Here is a 23,991-nt window from a genome sequence, read left to right on the forward strand (position 1 = left end):
CAACAGCATTTGCTTATTTCATGTCTGTGTCACATTTTGGTAATTTTCATAATATTTCAAATTTTTCATTACGTTTGTTATGGTGTTCTGCGATCAGTGATCTTTGATGTTACTATTGCAAAAAAGTTATGACTCGCTTAAAGCTCAGATGATGGTCAGCATTTTTTAATAATATTTTCAAATTAAGGTATGTTTATTTTTTAGACGTAGTGCTATTGCACATTTAATAGACTATGTATAGTGTAAACATAATTTTTAAATATTTATTTTTTAACATTTTTAAATTGAGTTATAGTCATTTTACAATGTTGTAAACATAACTTTTATATGTACTGGAAAGCAAAAACTTTGTTACTTGCTTTATTGTGATGTTTACTTTATCTGGGTGGTCTGAAACTGAATCTGCAAAATATCCAAGTATGCCTGTAACTTATTCCTTTTTATTTCTGATTAGCATTCCATTACATTAATACACTCATTTATTTATCCATTCTATTGTTGGACATTGGGATTTTTCCAGCTCTTTGCTATTTTTAATAAAGCTGCTATGAACAGCTTTTGTAAATCTTGCTTTAGACACGTATTTTCATTTCTCTTCGGTAAATACCTAGAAATAGAATTGAAGGGTCATGGCATAGGTTTATGTTTCACTTCATAAGAAACTGTCAAAACAGACAGTCTTCCAAAGTGGTTGTACCATTTTACACTCTCACGAGCATTATATCAGAGTTCTGATTGTTCTATATCCTTGCTAACTAACACCTGGTGTTCTTTAATTTTAGCTCTTCTAGTGGACTGTGAATTTAATTTACATTCCCTGGTGACTGATGATAAGCACTTTTTCATGTGCTTAATAGCCATTTGGATGTCTTCTTTTGCAAATTATCTATTCAAACCTTTAGCCCACTAAAAAAAAACAGCTTTATTCAGATCCAGTTCACATATTATACAATCCACTCATTTAAAGTGCAAATTAAATAGTTTGGAGTATATTACATTCTAAATTTTTAAGCTGTGGTAAAATACACATAAAATTTGCCATTTTAACTATCTTAAAATACACAATTCATTGCCATTAATTACACTTACAATGTTGTACAACCATCACCATTATCTGTTTCTAAAACTTTGTTCGTTTGTTTAATTTAAAAAAATTTCTTTTAATTTAAGTATAGTCAGTTACAATATCTCAATTTCTGATGTACAGCACAATGTCCCAGTCATGTATATACATACATATATTTGTTTTCATATTCTTTTGCATTAAATGTTATTACAAGATACTGAATATAGTTCCCTGTGCTATACAGAAGAAATTTGGGGGTTTTAATTCTATTTTTATATATAGCACTTAATATTTGCAAATCTCAAACTCCCAAATTTATTCCTTCCTATCCCCTTTCCCCCTATTTCTAAAACTTTTTCATCATCCCAAACAGAAACTCTGCAACCATTAAGCAGCAAGTCCCAATTCTCCCTCCCTCCCATCTCTGGTAACCTCTAATCCACTTTCTGTTTCAATGAATTTGCCTATTCTAGATATTTCATATTAGTAGAATCATACAATATCTGTCCTTTCTGTCTGGCATATTTCACTTAGCATAAAGTTTTCAGTGTTAATCCATGTTTTAACACATATCAGAACTTCATTCCTTTTCATAGCTGAACAATATTCATATGCATATCACAATTTATTTATTCGTAAGTTGATGGACACTGGGTTGCTTCCACTTTTAGGTTATTGTGAATGATGCTGTAATGAACATTGGTGTGCAAATCTCTATTTTAAGCCTCTGCTTTCAACTCCTTTAGGTATATCCATAGAAGTGGAACTGTTGTATAGCAATTCTATGTTTAGCTTGTAGAGGAACTCCCAAACTTTTTTTCTGTGGCAGCTGAACAATTTTACATTCCCACCAACAACGTTCAAAGTTTCCAATTTCACCACATACTTGCCAACATTTGTTATCTTCATTATCATTATTATTCTCTTTTTTTAATTGAAGTATAGTAGACATACAATTTTATATTAGTTTCAGGCATACAACATAGTGATTTGACATTTGTGATTTGATATACATTATAAATTGATCACCACAATAAGTCCAGTAAGTCTTTGTAACATTCTGTCACCATACAAAGTTATTACAATATATTGACTATATTCCTACATTACATCCTTGTGACTTACTTATTTTATAACTGGAAGTTTGGATCTCTTCATCTCCTTTACCTATTTCACCCCCTTCCCAGCTTCCCCCCCATCATCATCACTGCCATCATCATCATCACTGCCATCCTAGGACGTGTGCAGTGTTTGGTCCATTTTTTTTTTTTTAAATCAAGATGTCTTTTTTATCGTTAAGTTTCAGAAGCTGTTTTTATATTATGGATATTATGGATAAAAGTTTGTTGCCAGACATGTTTTGCAGAAATTTTCTCACAACTATTGATAACCTATTCATTTTCTTAAGTCTTTTGATGAGCAAAAGTTCTTTATTTTGATTAATTTTATCAACTTTTTTCTTTTATGGTTACTTATTTCTATGCCCTAAGATCTTTGCCTATTCTTAAAGGATATTCTCCTGTTTTCTTCCAGAATCTTCACAGCTTTTATTTTTAGGTCTATCTTCTGCCTCTAATTTTTGTGCAACCTGCAGTAGATGTCAAGATTCCTTTTTTCCCCTTACAGACATCTGGTAGTTCCAGCAACATTTGTTGAAAAGATTTTCTTCATTGGATTGCTTTGGTGCCTTTACAAAAAAAATCAAGTGACCGTATAAGTATAAGCCTATTTCTGGACTCTATTCTCCATTATTTTATTTGTTGGCCCTTGTATTATTTAATTATAAATTAATTATTGTTTAATTATTTTATTTTGAGTAGGGGGAGGTAACTATGTTTGTTTATTTTTAGAGGAGGTACTGGGGATTGAACCCAGGACCTCATGCATGCTAAGCAAGTGCTCTACCATTTGAGCTATACCCTCTCCCTATTCAATAAACAAAGAGAATTGATGCCATCAAGTTTCCTGTTAGCTTCCCCAAAACAAGTGTTTTATATTCAAGAAATCCTTTCAGAAAGTTTGGAACAAAACAAAGAGAAATTTTATTTAGAACCGAGCCTGATTATTCAGATTAAAACTGAATGTGTTATTATTAAACAATATTTATTAAGCATTCCCTATGTGTGAGGCACTATATTAACACTTTATAATATTACCTAACTAAATTTGCACAACCCTATGAGATAGGAATTCTATTATTATTCCTATTTTTATAACTGAGAAAAACTGATGTTCAATGTTACATAGTGTGTAAAAGTTGGGACTTAAGTAAAGGGCTGACTGACTCTAAAGCCTGTGTTTTTAATCACTATATATACCTATCTAGAATGAATTAAATTAAAAGACTATTATACACATATATGGAGACAGACATATATGTATAGACACTCAGTATCTATATATACAGTTTTCACTATTTTATTCTCTTTGGAAAAAATCATCATATAAGTAGCTGTTGTTTAAAGAACATCTCTAGGTAATATTGTAATTCTTCAAGAATACCCAGTGATATTCTTGTATCAGTAGAGTATTAGAAGAAAATGAGATTTAGGAAATCATTACATTAGACCTATCATTCTATAGCCAACTGTGCATCTTGAAATAAAATGGCATCAGAACAGTGAAATTGAATCTCACTGATCTGTATATCATGGCGTCAAGCCTAAAAATACAACTAAAACAGTATCTGAGTCCATTTGGGCTGCTACAACAAACTACCACAGACTGAGTGGCTTATAAACAACCGAAATTTATTTCTCACAGTTCTGGAGTCTGGAAGTCTAAGATGGGAGTGCCAGCATGGTCAGGTTCTGGGCCCTCTTTTGGATTGCAGACTTCTCACTGTATCCTTACATGGCAAAAGAACCTAGAGAACTCTATTAGGTCTTTTTTTATACAAGCATTAATCCCATTCATGAGGGTGCCACCCTTATGACCTAAGCACTTCCCAAAGGTCCCATCCCCTAATACTATCACATTAGCCATTAGGATTTCAACATATGAATTTTGGGGAGACACAAACATTCAGATCATGGCACTCAGCTAATGACTGAATTTACACTAAACTTCATCTTAGAAGTTTTTCCCTAAAGACAGGGAAAAAGTTCAGAAAAAGTACAGATAGTAAACACTTACTAAAAGGTTCAAATAAATACAAATTTAAACTATATACCATTTCACTAACTAGTAAATTGGCTAAAATAGTTTAAGTAATTGAAGTTCCTAATGCTAGCAAAGTACAAGAAGTTGATATCCTTACATAAAAATGCTACTATTACATGACACAACTTTTTAAAAAGCAATTTCAAGAGCTATAAAAATATAGGCTTTTTTCAAGTTAAAGCTACTTCAAGAAATTAGTCCTAAATTTTTCAATTAAGTAAAAAACTATATGCATCAAGATATTCATCCCAGTGACATTAACATTAATTAGCACTTATTGAGAACTATGTACTCAGAATAACCACTGTCCTACATGCATTATGTGTATTACCTCATTTAATCCTCAAAACAGCTCTGTAAGGTAGGTAATGTCGAAAGATCAAACAACTTGCTCAGGGGCACACAGTATGAGTTCTTAACCACTACAATATACCACTATTCATAGCGATGGAAAAAAAAAAAGAACAAACCTAAATGCCTAAAAATATTAAATGGTTAATTAATTTATGATACATCTTTTTATGGACAACTTATCCATTAAAAATAATGACTAGAAGACTACCATAACATAAAAACACTTACATGTCAATTGAAAAAAGCAGTAGGACAAAATTGTGTATATATTGTGATTACAACTATACTAAAAATACATGGAAGGAAAGTTTGTAAGAATCTTTTTCCTCTTCTCTATTTCCCCCTAATTTTCTAAAATGGGCTATCTTGCTTCTTTAACAAAAAGTTCCATCTAAAAATAATTTCTCTGATGATGGCAAAAATTGAGATCTGGTTGTTTGTTGTTATTATTTTTTTCCCAAGTGACTCACCAAACCAGTAACTATTTAGTTTTCTTGCCTTTAACCAGTGAATAAAGTAGTAATATCAAGCTTTTTAAAAAATGAAGCTAATTAAGCCAAAAGATGAAAAGGTCTTTGGTTGGCTCTGTGGTTTGATGTCATTAGTTAAATTGGCTAATGAGTTCCACATTATAAAACAACCCCAGACATGCTTTAGAGAAGGAAATAAAAAGCGGGACATTTTAATGGAGAATCAGCAACCTTTCAGAAATATTGTGTCAAAGCTTTATTCACTTCCTCGAAAAGCAAAGAGACTAGTGTCCGTTTCTACATATTCAGTGGGATCACCCAGCCAAGCAAGCCAGTCAACAAAGGCGTGGTAACTCAAGTCTCTAACAAAGGAATATGCACCTGAGTCTCACACTACATTGGTTCCCAAATAAATAGGACGAAGATTGAAAATGGAAGGAGAAAAACATGACCATTTTCCCAAGACTACACTTGCCTCTTCATACAACCTCAACAACTCAACCAGCAAATGTGATACAGGCTATAGATTTCTTCAACTTGCTGTATGAGAGTAAAGTGAGAAGTAGTCAAAAGAAAGAGAAATTAGTATCTACTCATTCACTGAGCATAGATAAAAGAGTTGATTATCTGAAAAGCTAATATAGTAGTCAAACCTCTAGCAAAACAGTATACTGTAGAGTAGAACAAAATACTATGAAATAGTGGTTAAGACATAGCCTCTGAAGCCAGACTGTCTAAGTTCATATATCCTACTCAACCACTTACTAGATTTATGACTTTGAACAAGTTACTTAATCTTTTTGAGTTTAAAATGAAATCTTTCCTGTTAGTGTTATCATTACCACCGTTAAGAAAAAGAGAAGGCACAAAAACAATATAAGAAACCCCAAAGAGATAAGTACAAATATTTTTAAATCATAAAATAATAATATAAATAACTTTACATCAATTAATTTGAAAACTAAGATGAAAATACCTAACACATAGCACATGCTCAATAAATATGTAGTGGATGAATGCTTGGGAGTAAGGGACTCTGTGTGTGTGTGTGTGCACGCACATTCATTTAAAAAAAGAAATATATATACAGTTGACCCTTGAACAACACCCATTTGAGCTGCATGGGTCCACTTATATGTTGACTTTTTTCTTCTTTTTTTAACATTTTTTTATTGAGTTATAGTGATTTTACAATGTTGTGTCAAATTCCAGTGTAGAGCACAATTTTTCAGTTATACATGAACATACATATATTCATCGTCTCATTTTTTTTTTGCTGTGAGCTACCACAAGATCTTGCATATATTTCCCTGTGCTATACAGTATAATCTTGTTTATCTATTCTGCATATGCCTGTCAGTATCTACAAATTTTGAAATCCCAGTCTGTCCCTTCCCACCCAACTATGTCAACTTTTTCAATAACTATAGTATCTGCACTTTTATTTTACAGATCTTTAACTATGTGTGGGGAAAAGTTTGTGTTTGATTAGAGATCACAATATGTGGAATCAAAAGAACTAGGGTCTGAGTCCAGATTCTATTCTCTATATATTCTATTCTCTCTATATATAAAGAAAACAAGTTGGTTAAGAAGAATATTTCCTTCTTCAACTCTCCCCACCCCAAAATACCCGGTAGGTTTGAATGATTTTTTTACAGGTTAGCTTTACCAAATTTTCAGTGAAAAAGACACAAAAAGTTCTAGAACAGAAATGGATAAACCTACCCAACTCATTTTATAAAGCTAGTATAATTTTGATACCAAAAGAGGACAAGAATAATATAAGCCAATCTCACTAGGAACACAGATGCAAAAGTTAAATCCAGGATATGCAAAAACATACAATCAAATTGTGATACAGCTGCAAGGTGTTTTGTTTTTTTTTTTTTTTTTTTGGTCAGAAAGTCTATTACCATAACTCATCATATTAATAAAGATTTTTAAAAAATATCATGGTGGGGAGGGCATAGCTCAGTGGTAGAGTGCATGCTTAGCATGCACAAGGTCCTAGGCTCAATCCCTAGTATGTCCATTCAGATAAATAAATAAATAAACCTACTTACCCCTCCTGAAAAAAAAAAAAAAAAAGAAAATGACAGAGCTGTGTGGTTGTGACTAGGTCTCAGAGGGAAAATAATGTCCCAAAAACATTCTCAATAGGGTGAAAATAATGTCACACATATATTCATGATAAGGTGAACACTGGTTCTTATGGGCAAAAAAAAAACATAGCATAATCCCAAAAGACGTGGAAAAAGAACTTTAGAAAATACAACAAACACTACTAGCAAATTAAGAAGGTTAGAGAAATTCCCTAACCTGACAAGGAGCAAATACCAAAAAACTATAGTAAAATCATACTTAATGGTGGAATTTTAGGTTATCTCACTGAAGGAAAGCAAGACACAGATGGCTAATATCACCCCTACTCTTCTATCCAATACTAATATTGTTCTATCCAATGCTATATGACAAGGAAAAGAATATAACCCATATAAGAAGTAAAAAGGAAAAGAAAAACTGTTAGAGTTTAGAGATGCTTCGATTGCCCATATAGAGGATCCAAGAGAATCTACAGAAAAACTAGTAAAATTTATAACAGTTCAACAAGAAAAAAAACAAAGTAAGTAGTGGTTACCAGGTGCTGGAGGTGTGTGGGCGAATGGGACAGATGTTGTTTAAGGGTGCATACCAGTAACTAGTAGATAAATAATTCCTGGAGATATAATAGTACAGTAATTAGAGATGACAAATATGTATTATAAACGTTAATCATGCTGAGAGACTAGATCTTAATCATTTCCACAACTAGGGAAATTGATAATTGTATGTCACGATAGAGGTGTTAGCTACAATGTCAATCATATTGCAGTACATATAAATATCTAATCAATATGTTGTGCACCTTAAAATTACAGTTATGCATCAATTATAACTAAGTAAAAAATTACCAGAAAAAAATTTGTAACAGTTCAATTCAGTAATATTGAAAAAAATAAATACTAACCACAATAGCAAAAAAAACTATAAGACATTAGGAATAAATACAACAAAAGATGTCTAGGACTTATGAAAGAAATTATAGTGTTAACATAAAAGAAGATCTAAATAGGAGTGACATCAGCAAGATGGCAAAAGAGCAAGGCCCAGGTCCTCACTCCCCCTTGGAGAGACCAACTTAACAACAATATCAAATTGCCTCTGTGAGAACTCAAGAAACCAACTAAGAGGTTGCAGCACGCCAGGCAAACACAAAAAGGCGCCACTCCAAAGTAGGACCCAGGCTAAAGGAGCACTTTCTCTCATAGACATCCTAGTCTCATAGCAGAAGAAAAGGAGTTCTGATCAAAATACACACGAGCTCTCAAAGCTTCTCCTAGAAGGTGGTGCACATCACTTCCACTCACATTTCCCTGGCCCAAGCAAGTTACATGGCCTAGCTTTACATCAGTAGGGCAAGAAGTGCAGAAAATATTTTAAACAAATAATAAAATCTAGCAAAGTGGCCTCTGGAGTCAGGCAGGCTTTGGCTTTGGTGTTCTTGGGAAAGCTCCTTATTCTCCTATAGAGTCTATATACTGGAGATTATAGTGCCTACCTCCCAGTTGTGACAATTAAAATTGAATAACATATTTTTTTAAAATGAAGACCTAAATAAATGATAAGGTATATCAACTCATAGATTGAAACATTTAATACTGTAAAAATGCTAATTCCTACCCAATTAACTGATAAATGCAGAATAATAACAAACAAGATCACAATAAGATTTTTCATGGAACTTACTACGTGTAAAATTTATAGGCAAGAGTAATGATTTTAAAAACCAAAGACAATTGTGAAAAAGAACAAGGAGGGGAGATTTGCCCTATCATTCAACAAGATTCATTCTAAAGCTTTAGGAAATAAGACTGTGATACTGGTCTAGAGACAGACATAAAGACTAGAGGACCCAGAAACAGATCCAAACATATATAGAACCTTAGATAAAATAATAACACAAACTATTGGAGAAAGGGAATGATTTAAATTAGATTCCCTAACTTGTACCATAAATTAAAAAAAAAATTTCCAGACTAACTATAATAATAATTAAATATAATTTTAAAACTTTAGAACTACTAAAAGAACTATTTAAAAGAATACCATTACTTCAGTGTAAAAAACAATGGTCTCAAATCAATGATTACAGCTTCCACTTTAAGAAACTAGGAACAGAAAAGCAAAAGAGACCCAAAACAAGCAGAAGAAAGGAAAGATAAAAGATGAGTCAAAAATCAATGAAACAGAATACAACAGAAAGAACATGATTCTAGCCAGACTGGTTAAGGAAAGAGAGAGAGTGAGTGAGTGAGAGAATAAACATAAATTACTAATAGCAAGAGTGAGAGAAGTGATACTGCTAGAGATTCTACGAGTACTGGAAGGATAATAAGGGTATATGAAGAATTTTATGCCAATAATTTAAACAACTTAGATGAAATGGACAAATTCCTTGAAAGATACAAACTAGCTACACTTACTCAAAAAAAAAAAATAGATAACCTGAATATCCCTATACTTACTAAACAAATTGAATTTGTAGTTAAAAGATTTCCCACAGAAGAAAATGAAGATGGCTTCATTTAATGAACTGGACCAAATATTTAAGGAAGAGCTAAGGTCTTCCATACAAACTCTTCTAGATAACTGAAGAACAGAAAATATTTCCCAACTCAATCTATGAAGTCAGCATTACTCTGATACCAAAATAAGACAAAATCATTATAAGAAAAGAAAACTGCAAATATCTCTTATAAACAGAGATGGAAGAATTCTTTTTAAAATGTCAGCAAATCAAAGCCAACAATGTATAAAAGGATAATACATCACGACCAACTGGGATTTATCCCAGAAATGCAAAGTTCGTTTAACATTTGAAAATCAATGTAATTCACCATATTGACAGACTGAAAAAGAAAAGTCAGAAATAGAAAAATCAAAACAGAGTTTCCTCCAGATATACGCCCAGGAGTGGGATTGCTGGATCATATGGTAAGTCTGTTTTTAGTTTTTTAAGGGCTCTCCATCCTGTTTTCCATAATGGCTGCACCAAACTACATTTCCACCAACAGTGCAGGAGGGTTCCCCTTTCTCAACACCCTCTCCCACATTTATTGCTTGTGGACTTTTTAATGATGGCCATTCTGCCTGGTGCGAGGTCATACCTCATTGTAGTTTTGATTTGCATTTATCTGATAATCAGCAATACTGATCATCTCACATGCCTATTGGCCATTTGCAGGTCTTCACTGGAGAATTGTTTGTTTAGGTCTTCTGCCCATTTTTTGATTGCGTTGGGTTTTTTTTCTGTTGTTGTTATTGAGCTATATGAGCTGTTTATATATTCTGGAAATTAATCCCTTGTCAGTTGCATCATTTGCAAATATTTTCTCTCATTCCATAGGTTGTCTTTCCATTTTGTTTATAGTTTCCTTTGCTGTGCAAAAGCTTACAAATTTAATTAGGTCCCATTTGTTTATTTTTGCCTTTATTTATATTGCCTTGGTAGACTGCCCAGGAGAATATTGGTACAATTTATATCAGGGAACGTTTTACCTATGTTCTCTCTAGGTGGTTTGTGGTCTTGTCTTATGTTTAAGTCTTTAAGCCATTTTGAGTTTATTTCTATGTATGGTGTGAGGGAGTGTTCTAACTTCATTGATTACATGCAGCTGTCTAGCTTTCCCAACACCACTTGTTGAAGGCACTGTCTTTTCTCCATTGTATATTCTTGCCTCCTTTATTGAAGATCAACTGACCATAGGTGTATGGGGTTACTTCTGGGCTCTCTATCCTGTTCCATTAATCCATATGTCTGAATATTTTTTAAATGATTGACTGTATTGACCAAAGAGTTAAATTATGTCAATAAACATGGGAATGAGGAGATATTTAAAATAAGATAAAAATAAGTAAAAATAATATGAATAGAAGAGGTAAAGACACAGTGAAATAAAGACCTGTAAATATTCCTTTTTTCATATTCCTCCATTTCATCACTCTCTTCTACCTTTTCTTTTCCTTCTTTTCTTCCCTAGAGTAAGGACATGTTAGGAAGTAGCTTCAAGGTCTGGGCAAGAAGGACAAAGTAAAACTATCACATTTAACCAAATAGATACTAATTATAGAATTAGTTCTACATAAATGGATACCTTATATATATAAATGGATACATAAATGGATTTCTACATAAATGGATAACTGTATGATGCAGGATAGTAGTACATATGTTAATATGAAGGAATGAGAATTTTTAAACACATAAGAATACCTATCTTAATGAGAATAATGGGAATTATTCTAATTGACAAAGGACCTCAAATCTGGTCTGAGGTATTTTATTCTAATAAGCAATTGGGAGTCATTAAGGAAGGACATAAAGCTATGTTTAAATTAATATATAATTTAACAAATAATAATTCTACACTATAAAAGCAGAATTAAGCAAAAATTTCAATTCGATAATGAAGAGAAAAAAAGATGTGCCCCCCGACCCCCACCAAAAAAAAAGCCAGAAATGTTAAGCTTGGAGAATTATGAGAATGTACATGTCACTGAAACGAATGGAAACTACACAGCAAGTTATCTTCAAGACAAAGAACCCTATTTTAGACATGTTGCATGTGATATTTCAGAGGAACCCTCTAATGGAAAAGTCTAATTGACAATCAAAGCCAGAAACACATTAGTGATAGAGAGGAAAAAAAATAAATCTCATCAACATAGAAATGATAATTAAAGCTTTAAAAGTAGAAGCTATATGAAGTAAATATAGAATAATGATGCAGAATAATAAAGGGAAGAAAGGCATATTGGTGACTGAACTTTAGGGAATATTCTGTTACCAAAGAAGCACTATAGTACTTATCACACTGTATTTTATTATCAGAGCTACCTCTCCCTAAAACTTCCTTGTGGCAAGGTAGATGTTCAATTAAAGTTTACTGGACAAAAGTACAAATACTTAGGGACCAGAGAAGAAAGAAAATAAAAGAGAGAACATAAACCATTAGAGCGGTAAGAAAACGGAGGTAGCTTGATCATTACTAATCCAGCATAAATGAAATACCCAGAAATATGAACCTGTTTGTACAGTAACTGATCTGAAGTATTCCAGTCAGAGAAAAAGTACCTTGATAAAACTGATAGAACAGATTGAAGAGTAAGGAAAACTGAAGGTGAATGGTTCTACAACAGTATAGTTCCCCTAAAGAGAGAGCAGACCTTATTTTTGGCACTGAGAGAAGTCAACTGAGCAGTGAAGAAGACACGGTTAATAAATTGAATTCAGAGGCATACTATTAATTTTTTACAGATAGGCAATTCTTTAGCACCTGGAAATCTGATGGTTAATTAATCAGCCAGAGACTTCCTGATGAAGCTAATTAAATATTGTAAAGATTTGTGAATGGACCAATTTAAAGCAGTTTGCTAACAATGTTACAGGAATGCTAAATAAATAACAATAGTAATAAAGGCACAATTAATAGTATATAAGTCAACGAACTTTCGAGGTAGTCAACTCATGATTCTTAAAGTTGAATTCAAATTTCCTAAAAGTCTTAGAATTGGAGCAGACTCTCCAGGACAGTAAGCTGATTCTCCCTTTCTTCCAGGCATAGACTTTGGGGGGGGGGGGGAGCAGAATTAAATGATTAAAATATCTTAAATATGAGACTAAGGGGAGAAACCAAATTTATCATGTTAACCACTGTAACCCCTCTGTATCAAGCACAAAGCTCAGTGCATAGTAAATGCTCAATAAATCATCATTTTGATTACTACTACAGGGAGAACATTCTACGCAAGTCCCCACTGAATATGTTACGGAGCTAAGAACAAAAATCTCAATTTATTTCTTGTGTTATTACTTTTCCTCCACAATTACTGCTTTTAAATGTGTGCACACCAAACACAATCTAAACAAATTAGGATCACAGAGTAAAAAGCTGAGGTCTATTAAGAATCCAGGGTACAGACACCTGGAAGGTAGATTCAGCAGGCCAAGACAATTTCAAAGGCAAAAGGGAATACACCTGATCACCCTTAAATTAACAAGCAAGCACTTTTAAATCCCCATGCTTAAACTAAAAATTACTTCAAAAAAGAAATTTCAAAAAGTAGCACTGTTTCCTATATGTTTATGTCTTTAGAGTCAATCATCTTGTGAATTGCAAAAAATACTTTCTTCTTTTTCTTTGATATAAGGAAACTTTGGTTTATGCAGTAATTGAGTTGCTAGAAACTTATGTATGAATTAAAATTTAAATTCATTGTATTTTAAAAAGAATTAAGAAATCCTGCCATTTAAAAAAGTCCAATGGTAATAACTTTCACAAGCATTTATTTTATAGCATAACCTTCTAATTTTTTTTGGTTGTTTCTATATTTAATGCACAGCATATTTTCTTAAAGCAATAACAGATGTAAATTTGAAAAAAAAAAAACACCACAATCTATTTATATTCCCGATTTAGTAGGGGAAAGTTTCTTTTAAAAAATTATTTTGTAAAATTTGTAAGTTAACTACTCATTACAAAAAGACATGCCCATTGGATAATATTTACAAACCACTCCACCACAAAAGATAAAAATGAAAGCACAATGGCTCTCAGATCATTTTGGTCTCCTTAAAATAATGTTTGTCCTTTAGATTATTCTCAAGTCAAAGGGAATAACTTCTAAAACCAAGGTCACTGAAAACTCCTAAACCATACCAACTTTGGAATGTGGAAAACAGTATTAATACTAGCCAAAATCATTTACAGTAAAAGCATTCTCCATCCATTATTTCTTTGAGGTAGATGCGAACAAATACTTTACTTAAACTTTTATTTTACACCTGGGAAAATTTTGCCTGAAATTGTATAGAGAGAATTCAGAGAAGCTACATTGACCTAGGTATCTGATCTTAGGTCTATACAATTTTCCTTTATCTATGCAATTTTATAGATCATCTTTCAGTAGGACTTTCAGATAAATCACAGGATAAAATATTGCATGGAACATACGTATACTAAAAAAAAATTCACTGTTTATCTGAAATTCAAATTTCAGTAAGTGTCCTATATTTTTATTTGCTAAATCTGGCAACCTTATCTTTCAGTATATATTAAGTCTGTTTCAGAAATATACGAAACTTACTAACAGGAAGAGATTTAGTCTTGTGGAAGTTGGGTAATTGTTTACCTTTTAGGAACTTCTTCAGGACCAAGCCACCATAAATGCTTCCTGCAGAAGCAACTGTAAGAAATAGAATACAAAGAAGTATCACAAATAAAACAATTAAATGGATTTTATCTAAAGAATCACATGGGAGCCTGAAAGCACTGTTTATAGATACAGAACATTAAAAAGATGGCCACTATGAATTAATTCAGTAAAAATGGAGACACCAAAGAAGTATTAAGAGACTACAACAACTGTCTGGGGGCAGAGTAACTTTTTGGAAATGAGAACCAAATAGCAAGTCTTTTTATCTATAACAAACACCAGGGCTTCCCTTTTGGATATTACTATTGCTGATAGAAAAGGATCATAGGAAGACTGCAAACTGCTGCTAGTAACCAGAGTATACCATGCCAATAACCCATATTCTAGTATAAGATTCAATTTAAAATGTTGGCCTTTCTTTTAACCAAACTTTAACTCTACTACTTTTTAACTCCATAGACTTTACTCTTTATAGAAAATGCTTTACTAAACTACCAGGTAAGAATTCTCTGTACCTGGAGTTCTAAATCTGAACATTAGAAACCTAGAGCAATAATTCTTCAGAGGAGGAGGAGAAGGAGGGAAACAAGCACCTAAGAGGGGGAAAAAGATCAGAACCACCTGGAGGCTTTTTTCCCAAACAGAATATGCCTTCTCCCAGAGCGATGTGACCCCATAGTTAAGAATCTAAGAATCACTGCCATAGAAACCAATGGAAATGTGTCTGTCCCTCAAGAAATATGTATTCTTCATGCAGGGAAAAAAGGTTGAGAATCACTGAAATAAAGTGAAAGGCAATACGATTCTTCAAATATGCACTGTCCAATACAGTAGCTACTAGCTACATGAGGGTATTTAAATTTAAATTTAGCTAAACTAAATTAAATGAAAAATTCAGTTCCTCAGTCACACTAGCCACATTTCAAGTGCTCAACAGGCCAAGTGTGGCTAATGGCTACTGTACTGAATAGCATAAAGAACATTTCCGTCATCACAAAAAGTTCTATTGGCTAGCAATGAACTAGATCTCCAGATTTTTAGTAATTCTGGATAAATGATATATACTTCAAAAGGCTTGAGTTGAATTAGCATAGAACATTTAATAAAAAACAATTTTTTTTTTTTTACTTAGTGTTCCTCACAGGCATACGCTGGTTCTGACTTAAAGGAACGGGGTCACTGGGACAGGGATAGGAGGTGGGTGGCAGGCCTAATCTAGTGATTAGTAAGGAGCTAGAACATTAACAAGAAAGAAACCACAACGAGTACATCTCACAGTGTGTCCATGATGTTTCTCAGCTGCATATATCACACTGTTTCCTCTAACATCCTTTCTTAGTTTTAACAAGTATATCAACCGTTGTTGAAAATCAGTCACTTTGGGTGAACATGCACAGAGAGGACAATCATCCTGCCTGCTCCACACCTATGCAGCCCCAAATTTTCACCAATAACTCTAATCTGACTGAAGTAATAAAGTGCTATCCTTCAGATGCAAAGATCACAGAACACATATTTTTAAAGCAAAAGAATTCCACCACATTCTCTTTACAGAACAGAAGATAATTTTTTTTAAAAAAGCTATGAGGTCAAATGTGTTTGGAAATGCTATATACTATAGCCCATTTATACTATAGTTCATTTTTAAAGATTCACAGTCTATGCTGGCATATTAAAGGTTCTGAGAAGATCTAAAGTAACAAAACTCATTTGATTTTAACTAGCATACCCCAAGTTTAGATGACTGCAGAACTCCTTTCTTATAATTTATACAAACATCCTGTAGCATACTTCTGGGGAAACACTGCAATAATATTTGTTAAAGCCTTCAACAATTACTGATGGAAAAACTATACAGTCACCTCTCAGCTTCTCATAGATGGCTCATTCTAGTAATAAAATTTTCTGGTTTGTTGTGAGTTGCATTTTGTGCCTCTAAAAGAGATTTTGACGAACTAAGCCCCATTACTTGTGAATATGACCTTATTTGGAAATACCGTCTTCCCAGATTTTATCTGGTTAAGATGAGGACATACCGGATTAGGGTGGCCCTAAATCCAATTGGTGTCCTTATAAGAGGGCCATGTGATGACAGAGATAAACACAAGGGGTAACATTACATGAAGACAGAGGCAGAGATTGGAGCAATACATCTACAAGCCAAGAAACACCAAGGGCTTGCTGGCAACTACCAGAAGCTAGGAGAGAGGCATGGAATAGATTTCTCCCTCACAACCTCCAGAAGGAACCAACCCTACTGAGACCATTCTTTTGGACTTCTGGCCTTCATAACTGTGAGAGAATAAATTTACTTTCTTTTAAGCTACCCAATTTGTGGTACTTTGTTACAGCAGCCCTAGATGACTAATACATGGTTCTTCATTACCAGGTATTTCAGACCAATGACACCATTCCACACTTCCAGTAAAGACAGCAGATTGAACATACACATCTATTTTTACTCCGTCCTGAAATCTCAATAAAACAATAGAAAAAATGATATTTTTAAAGGAATAAACTCACAAAGATAGAGAATAAGGCACAAAGATGATTATAATATAATTATATAAACAAAAAAAAGCAGAAAGACTAGTGAGATAAGACTTAGGTCTCAAGACCTGAAAAACTGAATTACAAGCCAAAAATGGGGAAGGCTAAGAAACAACACAAATTATACAACAAAAATCCCCAAAGACACAAAAATGGCAGTATCAAGAACCTCTGGAAGTAGGGATGGGAGCCAAAATAAGGAGAGTCGGTTGAAAAAAATGAATTTAAGAAGTAGTCAGATCTTTAGATTCCCTCCTCCACTCAGCATTCTAGGGACTGGCCCTCACTAACTTCAGTGAGGGGTTGGGGAGAGACTATTCTTTGAAAAGACAAACATGGGTCTTTGGGCTGGGAACCAAAGTTGTACTAAAAACAAATGGACTGAGTATTTTTTCAATATGATTTTAAAATGGATTTTTTTTTTTGCTTTCCTTTTCTGGTATTTCATTGTTAGTGTAAAGAAATGCAACAGATTTCTGTATCCTGCACCTTGATGAATTCATTTATTAGCTCTAGTACTTTTTGTGTGGAGGCTTTAGGGTTTTCTACCATGTCAGTAGGAATAAACCTGACCAAGGAGGTGAAAGACTTATATGTGGAGAACTATACAAAAATGATTAAGGAAATTAAAGATACTTTTTAAAAAGTGGAAAGATATCCCATGCTCCTGGATTAGAAGAATTTATATTGTTAAACTAGCCATACCACCCAAAGCAATATACAGATTTAATGTGATCCCTGTCAAATTACCCAGGACATTTTTCAAAGAACTAGAACAAATAATCCTAAAATCTATACTGAATCACAAAAGACCCAGAATTGCCAAAGCAATACTGAAGAAAAGAATGAGGCTGGGGGTATAACCCTCCCAGACTTCAGACAATACTGCAAAGCTACAGTAATCAAAACAGCATGGTATTGGCACAAAAACAGACATATGGATCAATGGAACAGAACACAGAACCCAGAAATAACCCCACACACCTACGGTCAATCTTCAACAAAGGAGGCAAGAATATACAATGGAGAAAAGACAGTGTCTTCAACAAGTTGTGTTGGGAAAGCTAGACAGCTGCATGTAAATCAATGAAGTTAGAACACTCCCTCACACCATACATAGAAATAAACTCAAAATGGCTTAAAGACTTAAACATAAGACATCATAAACTTCCTAGTAGAGAACATAGGCAAAACATTCTCTGATATAAATTGTACCAATATTCTACTAGGGCAGTTTACCAAGGCAACAGAAATAAAAGCAAAAACAAACAAAAGGGATCTAATAAAATTTGTAAGCTTTTGCACAGCAAAGGAAACTATAAACAAAATGGAAAGACAACCTATGGAATGAGAGAAAATATTTGCAAATGATGCAACTGACAAGGGATTAATTTCCAGAATATATAAACAGTTCATACAGCATAATACCAACAACAATAAAAAAAAAACCCAACGCAATCAAAAAATGGGCAGAAGACCTAAACAAACAATTCTCCAATGAAAATATGCAAACGGCCAATAGGCACACGAAAAGATGCTCAGTATCACTAATTATCAGATAAATGCAAATCAAAACTACAATGAGGTATGACCTCGCACCAGTCAGAATGGCCATCATAAAAAGCCCACAAATGATAAATGCTGGAGAGGGTGTAGAGAAAAGGGAACCCTCCTACACTGTTGGTGGGAATGTAGTTTGGTGCAGCCATTATGGAAAACAGGATGAAGAGCCCTTAAAAAACTAAAAACAGACTTACCATATGATCCAGCAATCCCACTCCTGGGCATTTATCTGGAGGAAACTCCATTTCAAAAACATACATACCCCAATGTTCACAGCAGTGCTATTTACAATAGCCAAGACATGGAATCAACCTAAATGTCCATCACAGATAACTGGATAAAGAAATTGTGGTGTATACACACACACAAACACCCACAAACACACAATGGAATACTAGTCAGCCATAAAAAAATAAAATAATTCTATTTGCAGCAACATGGAGGGACCTAGAGAGTATCATACTAAGTGAAGTGAGTCAGAAAGAGAAAGACGAATATTATATATCACTTATATGTGGAATCTAAAAAAAATGACACAAATGAACTTATTTATAAAACAGAAACAGACTTACAGACATAGAAAACAAACTTATGGTTACAAGTGGGTAAAGGGGGTGGGGAGGGGTAAAATGGGAGTCCAGGATTTGCAGATACTAACTACTGTAAATAAAACAGATAAGCAGCAAGGTCCTACTGTATAGCACAGGGAATTATATTCAATATCTTGTAATAGCCTACAATGAAAAAGAATAGGAAAATGAATATATATTTGTATAACTGAATCACTATGCTGTAACCAGAAACTAACACTACATTGGAAATAGACTATACTTCAGTTTAAACAAATGAAAATAAAAGGAATACACTATCTTAAAAAACAAAAACAAATGGACTTAGTGAACATAAACAATGAATGCTGAGATACACAACCCCCTCCCTTACCCCTTAATCCCAGAATATTAGCAACCTGGTTTTTTATCCACCCGGTGAGAGATATACACATACATAGAAAAATCTCAAAGAATATATATTGAATGTTAATAATCATCTCAATGGGTGAGACTACTGAAGAGTCTCACTTTCCATAATATTTATTTCTGTAATGTTATAATGTTTTATGACAAGCACATACCACCCTTCCTCCTGCCAAAAAAATAATAAAAATAATTACATAAAGATCAGAGACAATAAAAAGAAGAAAAATGCCCCTTATACTAGATAGAACTAAAGAGGTCTATTAGGCTCAAAATGCCTATGGAACTCGGTTTCTTACCAAAAGCTACTGTGACTCAAGTCCTTTGCTTTGACTGAAATCAACCCTGCCATCTTGGCTACAGTTTATTGGATCAGAATCAATGCACAAACTATTACAACCATATGCAGACCAACATCACCCTAGCCATATGGCTAACCAACTTTCTCATGAATAGTGGGAACTCTGTCCAGTCAGAGAGGAGTTTATGCAGAGTAACAGCAAACCAAACTATCATACCTCTCTTGAGGATGTTTATTGCTAAGTACACAAAGAAAAGACAGGTCATTCCAGTTCAGGTGAGAAAACGTCTATAGAACCTAAAGTATTATTCAGTCTCAACTGGGACTCAAGGTGACTCTTTTAAGGCTGATAGGACAACTTCATTCCAAAGTATTTGTCAATAAACCTACACATACACAAACACATACCCCCAGAAAACCAGACAGACAAAAATGTTATCACTTCACAAGTTCAAGAAAATTAGTTGTCAGAGCCTCTCAATGCATCAGCGTTCCCTCAAGAATACAGACAAAAATGATGAAAGAGTAAGAGCCAAATGGAAGAGATAATGTATTTCCAAATTAACTGCAAGTTAGGACTATCAAAGTATGCACCATACATCATTTTATTTCTTTTCCTTTATTTTTTGGCTCTTTTCCAATTACCAAAGGCTGGACATGAAGGAAAGGAGAGATAAAATTCAATGTAATATAATTTGGCTGTGAAAAAGGAGGTTAAAACCAAGAGCAAGAGTGAGATTGTTTCTGAGCAACATGAACTTAAACCAATAAAATAAATACTCCTTTGATAAGACTCATTCTCACCTTTCCTGTATGACAGATCTGTAAGTCCATCACCAGATACTTATTTCATAATCATTTCAGTTTAACTATGGAACAACTCTGGAGTGATAACATGATAAAAGGTTACAACTAACTGAAAATTTTAAATAAATTATAACATAAATCATGACAAAACAAAGACAGAAATCAGTTATTTTTTTCTTCCTCCACTTACTAGTTGTTACACAATGAAGAGTATTTGCCTGGTGCTTAGAATTTAATGCTTCTATGGAAATCACTAGCTGTCCTTCTAGCAATGCTCCCTTTGATACTTCTGCTGTTTCACACTTCCAGCGAATTATTAAATATTTCAGTATCTGAAAAGGGCATAATTCAAAGAAAACAAAACCTTCTTTAGAAATCATGGTAATAACAAACTTGTATGATACAGTTAAATTAATAATTCTCATTTCCAAAAAATATCCTTGCTTGCAAAATGTCAGATTTACATTTGTTCAGAACAAAGCATTGTGTCTAAACAGAAATTGCTAGGGGAGTAAAATTAAAAGAGACAGTGAAATTCAATACAATGTCCAACAAGACAGGAAATGGAGACAAAAAAATTGCTTTATTCAAAGGATAAGTTCATCTGGAAATAATAATTTGGAAAAACTAAGTGGGAGTGTGTTGTTCCTGTTTCTTTCTCTCCCCAAATAAAAGCCAACATTAAGATTATGAATAAGAATGACATCTGCTTATGAATCATCTTTACCTCTCACTAAATCAACACTTCTGTGGGTCAGAATACTAGTTAAGAGCACTGGCTCCAGAGGCAGATGCCTGGGTTTGAATCCCTGATGAGCCATATTCTAGCATATAACTTTAGGCAAGTTACTTAACTTCTCCATACCTCAGCTTCCTCATCTATAAAGATGTGAACAAATCTACTACATGTGGCTACTGCTGAATGTAAGCCAAATAATATGTGCAAAATGCTTAACACATTGCCTAGCACATAGTAAATGCTTAACAAATATTAACTATGATTTCTAATAAACTCATCTGTAGTAAAGACTGCACACAGTACTTTAAGTTGGACAGGTCTCCACGATGTCCTCAAAAAACATTTACTCTTAATGAGACAAATTTAAGGTAAAACATATTGTATTTAATTCTGATTACTATTTATGAAAGTAGACTCATTTCGACACTAAGGTCCCATAGCGGAATTTTTACTACTCCTTTTTTAAAAAGGCAGGGAGATCCTAGTATAAGAATTTGGGAACTAAGATCTTAATTTGTACCAGTTTATAAGGACGGTTTCCATGCATTTCTACAGTCTAACACTTTCCTTCACACATCCTCCGACTTACTGTGCTCCCTGTTAAGATTTTTCCCGCAGTTTCTTTCTCCATAATGAGAGAGCAGTTGGGAAAAGAACACTGGCTTGTGAGTCAGAAGCTCTGGGTTCTATCCTAGCTTCTGTCATCTGTAAAATCTAATTCTCCAACTTTCCTTGATAACAAAGAAGGCAGGAAAACTGGGAGAACTCGAGGTGCCTTCAGATCAATCCGTTATGGCTGGCCTATGATTCTATTTTACCTGTCTAGTATCCCTTACGAGGTCAGTACCTAAGAATTCAATTAGGTAACGACTGTGAAAACACTATAATGAACAAAGGTGGCGAGTTGGTGCCAGGTGTTTAGTCCCACCCTCCGGAGCCGAAGAGACCTCCAGACTGCGGTCTGTGTTAGCTGGATTTGTGAGGACCCCGAACCGCAGCCTTTCATCACCTAGATGCTGTAGGAGCTGGGCCAGGAACCCACTCCACACCTCGGTTGACCCAAGGGCCCGAAACAGCTTTCCCTCGTTCCCATTGTGCACCGGTTGGCTCCGACGCCTCCACCCCACCACGGTCGCCCATTCCCTTCTTTCTGTGCGCCCATCCAGCACCGGGCGGGTCCTCCTGGACTGGCGTCCAGGCTTGAACCTGGGCGCCCACTAAGGTTTGGCAAACACTCAACTTCCCGAGCCTGGGTTTACCCGGCGGTCACGTGGGGGCGGTGCCAGCTTCTCCGCGTGGGCGACCCGGCCGCTCAGCCGACCGCCGCGCCCTCAGCTGAGGAAATACTCCGCACCCAGCAGCCCAAGGGTTTTACCGCCTGAGCGCTCCCACGCCCCACGTCTCATCTGCTCCTCACACCCCTGCGTGGGATAGGCTACCCTTCACCGAATCCTATCATTCCTGAACCTTCATTCTCCCCTTCAGGCAACGCCAATCCCCTCTGCCCAAACTTCGCGACCTCCTCACAAGGCCAGTCTCCTCAAAGTGTCTTTCTCTGCTTTCTGTCCATTCCTGGCATCACCTCGCAGATGGCCGCGGCCGTCCCTTCCATTCCTCGCGGGGAGCAGCAGCGACGGCCACTAGCGGGTCGCCAACCAAGGATTCGACCTTCGACCACCGCCCGCGCCCACGCCCGGCCGCGCGACACTGCCCTTTCCCGCCCGCGCGCGCGACCGCCCCGCCCACCGGCCCGCTGCGCCTGCGCACTCGGCGCCGCCCCGCCCCAAAGCCGCCCCAAAGCCGCCCCAAAGCCGCCCCAAAGCCGCCCCAAAGCCGCCCCAAAGCCGCCCCAAAGCCGCCCCAAGCGGCCACACTATCCGAGACCTGCTCGGAATGGTCCGGAGGGTTCCGCAGCTTCGGCGGCCCGTGGGCGGATGGCGGGGCGGGCCGCGGGGTTAGGGAGACCCCGCAGGCGGCGACCGAGACTGGAGGCGATCAGGAATGAGGCCAGGCTACGACTCCTCCTTCCTCCCGAAAGAACTTTCCCACGGTACCGCGGAGGTGCAGCCCTCAGCTCTCTGCCTCCGCCCAGAGAGGGGCTGCTGGTGCCAGGTGCGGGATCCCAAGCCGGTTTTTGACCCCCAAAGCAGTCTCACCTCCTGTGGGGGCTGCCCCAGGTGCCCCAGGCCAACCTCTGGTTCCTAGACTTCGCAAATTAAAAAACAGTTAAGCCTGAATTTCAGATTTTAAAAAATCAAAATCATACATGTATTATTTGGGACATGTGTATACTAAAAAGATTATTCATTGATCTGAAGTTCAAGACTGGGCGTCTTGTATTTTGTCTGGCAACCTGTCCCAAGCAGGTCCCCAGCTTAATCCCAGGGTGCCTAGCCAGCCCCAGGCAGGATCTGGAAGGGAGCAAGCCCCCTCCCCAGGGATAGGCCCCTTTCCCCACGTTTGACTCTGCATTAAATATGCCAAGGGCAGGAGCTGGCGTTCTTAGTCTCTAGCTAACAGGAGAAGCTCTGGGGTTTTCCAAGAGTGTTCCCAACTGATAGGAAAGTACGAGACTCCAGCTGCTAAACTCTGGACTGTTCAAGGAGAGTGAAAAAGGCTTGAACCCAAACTCATGGTTTGACAGCTGGTTCCTCAGGCATCCAAAAGAAAACTGGTGAGAGAGAGAGTCCTGCCTGGCAAAGAGTTGCCCAAGGAGAAGGGTGGGGCAGGGTGTTGGCTGCTTTCCT

General features: G+C 35.7%; 1 protein-coding gene across 1 annotated transcript in view; it reads right to left on the reverse strand.

Annotated features, from left to right (window-relative positions):
* The window catches only part of TOP6BL (TOP6B like initiator of meiotic double strand breaks), a 65,009-nt gene extending 42,030 nt beyond the window's left edge, over nucleotides 1-22,979 (reverse strand). The window contains exons 1-3 of the mRNA XM_074371674.1: nucleotides 22,827-22,979; nucleotides 20,696-20,837; nucleotides 14,287-14,340 (exon numbers count right to left, since the gene is read on the reverse strand). Of these exons, the coding sequence (XP_074227775.1) occupies nucleotides 14,287-14,340; nucleotides 20,696-20,837; nucleotides 22,827-22,856 (226 nt within the window). The 5' untranslated portion in view covers nucleotides 22,857-22,979. The remainder of the gene's footprint in view (nucleotides 1-14,286; nucleotides 14,341-20,695; nucleotides 20,838-22,826) is intronic.
* Between the last annotated feature and the right edge of the window lie 1,012 nt (nucleotides 22,980-23,991).

Source organism: Camelus bactrianus, chromosome 10 (genome assembly GCF_048773025.1).
Source record: "Camelus bactrianus isolate YW-2024 breed Bactrian camel chromosome 10, ASM4877302v1, whole genome shotgun sequence".
In the NCBI taxonomy this organism is placed as follows: Eukaryota; Metazoa; Chordata; class Mammalia; order Artiodactyla; family Camelidae; genus Camelus; species Camelus bactrianus.